A 10,010-nucleotide genomic window follows, 5' to 3' on the forward strand; every position below is an offset into this window, starting at 1 on the left:
TGCACGACATCAGATATACGGGACACCGGGACACGAGAGCGCAGGGAGAGAGTGAACTACCAAAACATGAGGCCGTCACTATGTCAAAAAACTGGAATAACATTTAAACTTAAAAAGAAATCTTGAGGCTTTCCTCTCTGGTAAGTGAGCGCGCGCTGCGCATTCTGTCAGATTTCTCACTATTAGTATTATTAGCTAATAATAGCATTAGTTTGATTATTAAGGTTTGTTTTTATGAATAGGCTACTGCATTCTTGGAATAATGTTGTGTTGTTTTAAGCTACTTAGTTTTACATTTAAAAGACTGTTTTAGGGAATTGAAGATTATGGAAATAGCCTACATTTGAAAAAAAAAGGGGGAAAACATTTATAAATATTTAAACATTTATAAATATTTGTGACTCTCTGTTGTAGGGTGGAACTCTTTGGCAGGTATATATCTATTCCAGTATCTGAGATTCGCTGACAGGACGTCCAGCTCAGGTAAAAACATAGTGTCCCTTGGATTCACACAGTGTTTTTAAACGGAGCTGATGATACATATAACACTCTCACAACCCTTTCTGCGTTTTACATGATCTTTACATTATTTATTATGTTTGTTACGTTTTGTTCTCAGGTAATGGGTGATTTCAGGCTTTCTTATTCGCGTGATGACAAATTTGGATAAGATTATCATGGATAGCTTTCTATCTTTGTAGTAACTAACTTGTTTAAAAATTGGATAAGATGATCATAAGTTACTATTCTTGTAATTACTAACTTGTTAAAAATAGATAAATTGATATTGGCTTAATATTACTTTGGTGACTGCCACGAAAAACAACAAACAATGGATAATATTATCCTAGTGTACTATTCTTGTAGTGAATAAAACCCATAAAATGGGCAAGATAATCACAAGCCTAGTTTACTATTTTTTAATAGTGACTAATTAAAAAGATTAAATAAGATGTCCATGGCTGCTCAGCGAGCATCGTACATAAGAACTGAACTGCTGTACATCTCACTACACCAACATACATCTCCACGGTCGGTCATCTGTCAAAAGAAGTATTTCAGCAGAGAATGTTTACAAGCCTTAGAGACTGTTAAATGATGTTTGTGTATCCTCGCACAGAAAATGAAATCTCATGAGGGAGAACTGGAGAGAGAGATCTCTAAGGTAACACACACACACCCACACACAAACAGTTTTTCTTTAGCAGGTTTGAGAAATAACAAGAAACTTCTATAAGCATTGCAAACATTTATATGTCTGTTAAAAATACATTTTAAGTTGATGTGTGTAATTGCTTGTGATTACTAGGCCTGAAAAAGTCATGGGAATTTTTGCAAGTCTTAAAATCATGGACATTTCTAGCTATTGTCAGTTCTAAAATATTACACTGGAGATAATTTGTTTTTTGACGGCATGCAAACTGGATAAAATGATTTCAAATCAGTCTCATTTGATATGTTGTGTTCAGGTTCAGGGCATGGTGTGTGAGTTGCGGGCAGGGTTTTCTCGTGCGCTGCTGGAGCTGAATCAGATTCAGCAGGGAGACACTGAGCTGCAGAGTCAGCTGGAGGACACAAGACATGGCTGCAACAAGCGCGCCCTTCACCTCGAGACTCTAGTGCTGTCCCTCAAGGTGAGATCACACACCTGTCTTGTAAATATGTTCTGGACCCTATGTGTTTGTCAAAGTTATGCTTTTGTGTCTGTCTCTTTAGGAGGAGCTGGAGGAGGTACGTTGTCAGTTTCGTCAACTCTGTGAGACACAAGACAGAAAACCAGCAGAGAATCCAGGAATAGAGAAGTAAACACAAACACACATGCACACATTTAAAGAATGACTGAAACTGTGTTATAGTGTGTGTGTATTTGTGTATTTGTGAATGCAGTAATGGCGTGGATGACAGTAGCGGACAGAGTAATGGTGCTGCCGAGGCTCCTCCCCTTTCACCTGTGGGCGGAGATTTCCTCATACACTGTTACCTGCAGGGTTTACAGGTGTGGCAATGGACCAGACAGAATACAGGTGAGCTTTAATTTTTTGGGTAAAAACTAAAACTAAAAAAACTAAAAAAAAAAAAAAAAAAAGGGTTTCGAAGTACAAGTTTTCGAAACCAATACAGACTTCAAAAACACACATTTATGAAACCGATGATGTCATGTGCAGTCTATTAAAATCCATATGTTTGCAGGTGCAGTTTTAATTTTTTTTAAATGTGGCATTGCCAACTACTGGCATGGCATGCCTAATACAGCATTTTTAATCGTTTTCGTAGATCTGTAAAAACTGGGACCATTTTGACAACACTGTTGTCTGTATACGTAACCTTACATAAAGGAAAGACTTTTCTGTTTTTAGTATAATTGTTGTTGTGTAAACATACCCTAAAATATATCATATTTTGGAATATTTGTTAAAGATACGCTTTGTAACTATTTCTGATCGAAATTAACAAAATGTTAATAAGTGAGAGCAACTTAAAACCCATATGGTATGTCTATAATTATTGTTTGTATTTTAAATGAATTTTCCCCATTAAAGGCATACTTTCATACTTCTTCTGTTTGTTTTTCCATGTTTCTTGCTTTTTTCTTTCTATTGTTTTTATATTTGCTAAAGGTAATTACTGAACAGTAGTCTGCATATACATATCGATTTATGCTTCAGCTGCTAGAGAACCAGAGAATTACACAGTGTAGCTTTAACATATTGAAAGTGTTAAATAATAAATAATATGTGGTAGAAATTAAATGTGGGGAAGTAAAGATAGTAAAAATCCTTAAACTGTGCAGTCAGAGTACAGCTGATTTTGTTAACCGTTTCAGGTGGAGATTCTCTTTCCTGCCATGGATCACACAGCTGCCTGCGGAGGGGTAAATCCTCTGTTCTCAAAGCCTTTTAACTGCTCTATATTCACATGTGGATCCTCATGTCTCTCTGTCTCTCTGTGTCAGGCAGGAGGCGGGGTGTGGTGGAGATGCTGTTGCGGTCTGAACGCGATTATGTGTCTAGTTTGAATCAGCTCTATGAGAAATACAAATCTGCTGAGCAAAAGTAGAGAACTACAATCATAATCACTCATTATCATGTCATCTCTTTTTCTCTGTCTGTACCACGCACTGTAACAGTTGCATTTGTGTGTTTCTGAGACAGTGTGGCGTTTGTAAAGCATATTGATCAGATGCTACAGCGCCACCTGCTCTTCCGCAACACCCTAGAAGAACGACTGACCATGAATGAGAGAAGCTGTGCTGCCGGGGATGCTTTCCTCAACCTCACTGGACAGAACAACGTAATGCCACTGACTACTAAAATAATCCTTTATGACATTAAAGACTTTTACGTTATTATGCAAAAATTCTAATTTAGAATGCCGTTTTTGATCCTTCTATTCATCAAGCAATCCTAAATTAATATCACATTTTTACAAAATTGTGAAGCATTGATAATAAATGTTTCTTGAATAGCGAATCAGCATATTAGAATGGTTTCTAAAGGATAATGAGACACTGAAGACTGGAGTAATGATGCTGAAAGTAATGATGGTGGAGTAATGATGGTGAAAATTCAGCTTGCATCACAGGAATAAATTGCATTTTAAAATGTATTAAAATAGTAAACAGTTATTTTAAATTAAAGTAATATTTTACAATATCTGTTTTAATACATTCATTGTTTGTCCTTATGCAGAAGTCTTTCTCTGATGCATATCTTGGATACGTGGCTAGTCTGGGAACTCTCCTGAGAACTTTACCACACAGCAATTCACAAAATGCAAAGGCAAGAACTTCCTTTGTCATGTTATGAAAGATGCTTAAGCACACAGTGATGATGACTGTTATGTGTCTAGCTCAGCAGTAGTAAAGGTTTTGGCAAATTAGTCAACAGGAACCAGGCCCACTTACATCTATATTCACGTATAAGTCTTAATTTTTTCTATTGCATAATATTAGTTTAATGTGTTTGTTTATGTTTTTCTGCTAGGAGGAGAAAGAGAGCTTCAGATTGCTTTCACTACTATTCGCTCCTGTTTCCCGCATCCACACATACCTAAACATCATACAGGTGAGTCACATACTTGCAGAATAAAACTGATAAAAATAAATTAAAAATTAAAAAGTAACACACACAATGCTTGTTATTTTGATGAATAAAGGTGTGAAAATCCTTCAGTTGAGACTATACAAGATTCATGAACTCCTGCATTAACAGTGATCTGTTTGCTTTATGTAAACAGCAGAGATTTTCATGTAAAAAGAAGTGACCGTAAACTCAGGGTCTGGAAATGTGTGATGAATGGATCATGCATGCATTGTAATCATATATAAAATCATTTAGGAGCATTTTATAAACGCTTGAGTATTTAGTCATAAAAAGATCTGATTCATGCAGTCGTGAATGCTATAGTAGCTTTCACAACACACCTTACTGTGACTTATAACAGCTATGATTCATTTCATATCTTATATACATGCCCGTTCAAAGGGTTGGGGTCTGTAAGATATTTGAATGTTTTTGAAAGAAGTCTCAGGTCAGCAATATTGTGAATTATATGTTTTAAAACATAATTTATTATACACACAATTTGAGTCAACTTAAAAATTTTTACCCTGCTGACTACGATTTTGTTGTCTGGACAAAATCTCTTGTTGAAATAACTTCCCATTTGAGTTGAATTAACTTTTTTTTTTTTTTTTAAGTCAAGGTAATACATTTGCTCAAGGTAGTTTTATTATTTATAGTTCAGTCAACCTAAGTCAAGTTTTCAACTGGGAAAAATATTTGAACTTGAATCAATGTGCCATTTAAACATATGCAAATTTGTTATCCCACTACCTTAATCTTAGACAAAAAAAGAATTTTCTTCCATTTATTTAGAATTTAACTAGCAATTTGCTGTCAACATAAACTGACAATTGAAAAATTGCAAAATACAAACATTTATTCATAAAAACAGACATTTCAAAGGGTGCTGTATGTTGGATGACCTTGGCATGGGCCTGAGAATTAACTTCATTTTATTTATATACATTGTATTTGTTGGACTTCCATTATAAGTATATTACAGCAAACATTCGTTTTTTTTTTCCTTTACTAAGAGACGAGTCTTAATAATTTTCTATGGTAATCAACAGCATGACATAGACACAGTCAACGGAGTATCTTTAGTTTTCAGTTAGTGCTGAAATATATAGTATGATTCTGTTAAACAACTGATGTTATGTAACATTTAGTTCAAGAAATGCAGAAATAGGCAAAACATTGTGATGCTAGACATGACACGGGGGTTGTAGCCTATGAGACGGCCTCAGTCGAGCAGGGTCCAGATGGCATTACTGCATTGCTGAACTCATGCCACCTTAGTCTGCTTTGCACACTGCTGTACTACTGTCTGAGACAAGTAGTGCAAGTAAACCAAGCAGTTCAGTGCATACAGTATACTTTATCTTCCTAAAATGCAGTCTTGCTTTCTAAGTGATTTAAAATTTCAGTGTTGCTATAAAAAAAAGACACTGCATCTACTGCTCTTCCTATTTCCACCAGGCCTTGTTACACAGTTCTGGTGCTGGGCATGCAGACTGGTGTTCACTACAGGAGAGCGAGCGGGTGCTGTGGGACCTCTGCACAAGCTGTCACATGACCTTGGCAAAGGCGGGGCCATGCGAAAAGGGGGTGGGGTCTGAACAAGGGTCAGTCCTATTATTTTGCCAGTCATGTAAAGCTTCAGAAAATGTGAAGTTTATTAAATGCTCTTCTGTTTAACTAGATGAAACTGACTTTTATGGCAGGTGGTTGATGCTAATTTTAGTGTGTCTGTTTTAGAAGCAGGTGTTGTGCCCAGAGCCCCGACTGTGGCCCTTCCGCTTTTACCAAGTACTGTGCCAACATTAATGCGGATACAGCCAGCGTCACAGCGGGCGCAGGCATAGACAGCACTGTACACCAGAGGAAATGCTGTCGTGTTGGCATCTCACAGACGCTACCTCGGCCCAGTGGCATTTTAAGGTTGTCCAGCATGTTTTATAGAAATTAAGAGAGGAAAAAAATTTGTAATCAAATCAAGCAAATTGCAAATTATGTAGATCTTAATGTTATATCAGTATATACATTTACATGTAGATACTTTCGTAATTTGATACAAATATATTATCATTGTTGAATACACTTAGAAAATGGTTGATTTATACATATTTATTTCATTTTTCAATTGTGATTACTAGACCTGGAAATTAATATTAAGTTTTCAAATTTGCTTCAACAACAATTCACTGTGGAAAGACGCAATTTTTATAATTTATAACCTTATATTAATTTCCAGGTCTAGTAATCACAATTGAAAAATGAAATTACAGTAAATTGTTGTTGAAGTAGTTCTTTGACCATTCAATCTGCATAAAATGGTTTAACAAATTAAATAATTCATAATTAAATAAAAACTTTTTTAGCTGCTTTAAAGTATGAAAACAATTACCAAAAAATTTGAAGCAAAGTAACAAATCTAAAAATAAACCAATTTGAGCTTGTATGAATTATTTATTTTGGAACCATAAATGGCAATTATTGAATTTTCAAACAACATGTCATAATCACGTCTTAATAAATATATAGCTGCTTTTAGAAGTTTATTTTGTATTTTTTATGAAACACATGGATGAATCATTTACAATAAGAAAACATACATTTAAAAAAATAAAACATTGTCATTTCATGTTGACTTTACAAATCCCTCATTTAAACTATGTTTATACTTAGCAGTCAGATATAATGTAAATAAAATGTACTTTTTAAAATGCAATTTGATATTTTTTTTATTTACATTTACCCACCTTAGAAAGGGCCGTGAGCATATGTGTGATCTGCCCCCTGGTGGCTGGACAGCAGAGTGCATGTGGAATGGCAGCGCAGGGCAGACCCACACGGGTCCCATCTGCGTACCCTTCCCTCGTCATTCTAGAGAAGCTGGCTGCTTTCTGAAGCCCGTCACAGCTGTAGGTGTTGGGGGAAACCTCACAACTGCTGCCAAGAGTCAGAGATCCTCGGCTGGTCTGGCCGTGCGTGTGTGTGGTTCCCCTGGGCTCGATGGACGTGTGTACACCTCTGACCTGTACCCTCCACCACGTCGTTTCGATGATGGGGACACCGACTGTGACGTGGCCGACGCATCCGTTTTTGACTTCTCTTCAGTAACGACCTGTAGCCCAGATGAAACTCTGAATCGGCTCAGGGGAGCGGAAGATGAGGATGATGATGAAGAGGACAGTGAGGTTCCAGTTCTCCTCAAACCTTCATACACTCACAACACTTCAGCCGTGCAGACAGGGGGAGGATTATGCATGCCGTGGCAGATTCCCAGACGGGCTCCTATTCCTGCGGAGGTTCGCATTGGGGGGCAAGGAAAAACACGTGCCCCAAAACCACACAGAATCCCCACCAGTGCCTTCCGGCCGATTTGGGACCCCACTTACTCACAGGTTTGAGACATCACACAAAAATGTGCACATTTTGAATCACTATTCTGTCCCCGAGGTCCACTTATGTTGGTCAAGCTGTTTTACACCAAAAACATTGGCTGCATCTGTAGGTACTAGGTACACCTTTCAGCAACTGCTTCATGACTGTTAAAAAACTTTGTTCTATATATCATGAATGTTTAGTATAAATGTAATTCGGACATACAACCTTTGTCATGTGACCTACCAGCATCAGTTGTGTCTGCTTCTGTTCACAAATCCTCTCCCCTTGCATCATGGGATAGTAATATGTCCATTGGATGCCACTTCAGAATAACAGCAGAAGTAGTAAGACATCCAGGAACTTTTCTATTTTATGCTATATGATGAAAACTATGAAGTCAGGCATACTACTCTTTACACATCGTTTTTGGATTAGTTTGTGATTTCAGATTCAGCCTTTGAAATATCTCATGAACCATTACTAAGAAAAACACTCATCTTCTCTCTTTCAGGGTGATGCAACTCCTGCAAAAGAGAACTCTGTGTCTTTCAGCTCGACCAATCAGATCATTAATCAGCAGCAAGAGACTGACCAATCACGGTAAGGGAATAGAGAGGCGGAACGATGATGTCACTTTGTAGGCAAAAACTGTCTAAACTAAAACTGGCATAAACTGTTTTACTGTCTATGGCAAAAACCCAGAAGCGAGTTAGCATTTTAGCACTTGTGCTTCTTTAAATGGGAGTTTGGTAAAATCCCTTAAAACACCAGTTACACCCCACTAATGATTTTTTTAAACCGTTACGTTTCTTAAAAAAGAGGGTTACTAACAAGTTGCTAAATGGGACTACAAGCGCTTCACCGAGTCATCATGCCAAACAGTTGATCAATTTACAGTATTTTCCTATTGTATTATAATTTATAGTAAAATTAATTGTAGAATAACCAATAGTTTCCCACAACAGTTATTTAATATATGAAATGCTCTAGAATTTTATTGTTTATTAATTTGACTCTTATTGTTTGACTTTTTTAATGCACCTTATTTCTAAATGTACAGAAATGCGTGCTTTCTTTTGTCCTTTAGTTACGATTATTACATTTATTCACTATACGATTTATTACAATGTCTCATTTCAGTTTTAGTTTGGCGAGTTTTGTATTTATTCCAGTTTATATGAAAAGGTTCATGTAGCGTGGATTAAAATTCATATACAGACTAAATCCTTTTCACTGAAAGTGTTAAGTTTGAATAGGGATCATTGTGGTGGTGACGCTCAAGTCGAGCGACTGTGTTGCTGTAGTTTGTTTATAGTTTTAAGTTTAGTTTCTAAGTTCTGGTGTTTTTATTTAGGCTTCAAAATTCATAAAAGTTATATTATTTTGTGAGATTATCTTGAAAACAAAATGTGTAAGTTTCATGAACCATGAAACTTGAACTTATTTTTTTGCGAGAATCCAAAAGTTTATGCAAAAATCCCATTAGGATTAAAAGCAATTCATAAACAATATATGCATTTTTAACAAGAACTTGTTAGAATTAAATAAACATTAATAGTTAATTTATAACAGTACACTGAAGATTTGAAAATAACTATAAATAAACTATATCACTGCATTTTTTCAGAACTTCCTTGTTTAATCTGTCCACTCATGTTACCAAGTTTAAAAAAAAAGGAAAAAAGATACTGTATATATGTAATAGGGTGTTTTCTGTCATTTTGAAACCCCTCATCAGAACGCTCTGTTTGAATAAGTGTGGTGGATTGTAGACTCAGAAGTAAAAGTCCACTGCTATGAATGGCTAACAGTTGTGTATGTTTAATAGCCTGCATCCTTCACAGATGGACGCTGCAGTGATTTAAGTTAAAAAGTGCATACTCCGCACATCAAATGATCTATAATAACGAACAAAGCAATGGTGACCACATAAAAACAGCTACTCACTTGTGATGTGACATTAGTATCAGATCCAATACTGTCAGCACAGCATCATTTGGTTTCAATCTTTCTGAAAATCCTGTGTCAAACTGAGGCTTGATTGTGAACAAATCTGTGATAATTAAAGTGAACAAAGAACTAAGTATGTACTAATAGTCTGGATCTATTCAACAGCAATTACCTCTAAGCCTGCAAATATATCTGAGATTAGAGTTATCTACATGTCATCTACAGAGTATGCCATTCAGAACAATTTCTGAAATCCAATAAAACAGTCCGTTAAATCATGTGCAAAGTTATCTCTGTGCTAAACGTAAAACTGTGTGATGCCAGTTAAGGGCACTCCAAAGTAGTAATGTGTGTATGTGTTGTTTAAGATCTGCATATAGAGGGGCTGGAGTCCAGCGGGCTGAAGCAGTGTGGCATGACAGTGAGGACAGCGAAGGACCCTGCAGTACAGTCTGACACAAACTACTGCAGCTGATCATACACAGGGAACGTCTCTGCTTCATCCAATGAAATAACTGGAATCTTTTTGAAGAATCTGAGATTGCAAATGACAAGTTCTCACTGTGAACTGACCTGACAGCTAACGACAGCTAAATTCAACAAACA

The 10,010-nt window shown here is 36.4% G+C and overlaps 1 protein-coding gene across 2 annotated transcripts; it reads left to right on the forward strand.

The window, feature by feature from the left end:
* The first annotated feature begins 1 nt into the window (after window position 1).
* LOC113056788 (uncharacterized) lies at window positions 2-9,972 on the forward strand. Of its 2 annotated transcripts, none has more exons than XM_026223647.1 (16): window positions 2-140; window positions 415-483; window positions 1,121-1,165; window positions 1,470-1,634; window positions 1,717-1,802; window positions 1,888-2,024; window positions 2,825-2,872; window positions 2,954-3,053; window positions 3,153-3,291; window positions 3,690-3,779; window positions 3,984-4,064; window positions 5,544-5,689; window positions 5,823-6,005; window positions 6,832-7,471; window positions 7,966-8,054; window positions 9,773-9,972. In XM_026223647.1, exons 3-16 carry the CDS (start codon window positions 1,124-1,126, stop codon window positions 9,858-9,860), a joined length of 2,034 nt encoding a protein of 677 aa, XP_026079432.1. In that variant the 5' UTR covers window positions 2-140; window positions 415-483; window positions 1,121-1,123; the 3' UTR covers window positions 9,861-9,972. The 2 variants fall into 2 exon arrangements, with proteins under 2 accessions (XP_026079432.1, XP_026079433.1); XM_026223648.1 differs by having other exon boundaries at window positions 5,826-6,005.
* Window positions 9,973-10,010: the final 38 nt, after the last annotated feature.

This window comes from Carassius auratus, chromosome 38 (assembly GCF_003368295.1).
Source record: "Carassius auratus strain Wakin chromosome 38, ASM336829v1, whole genome shotgun sequence".
In the NCBI taxonomy this organism is placed as follows: Eukaryota; Metazoa; Chordata; class Actinopteri; order Cypriniformes; family Cyprinidae; genus Carassius; species Carassius auratus.

Excerpts from the sequence above, each read along its gene's own strand:
- LOC113056788 (XM_026223647.1), top strand. The coding sequence starts at position 1,124 with ATGAAATCTCATGAGGGAGAACTGGAGAGAGAGATCTCTAAG. Across the intron at positions 6,006-6,831 it reads CGGCCCAGTGGCATTTTAAG|AAAGGGCCGTGAGCATATGT; the intron begins GTTGTCCAGCAT and ends TACCCACCTTAG. Across the intron at positions 8,055-9,772 it reads CAAGAGACTGACCAATCACG|ATCTGCATATAGAGGGGCTG; the intron begins GTAAGGGAATAG and ends GTGTTGTTTAAG.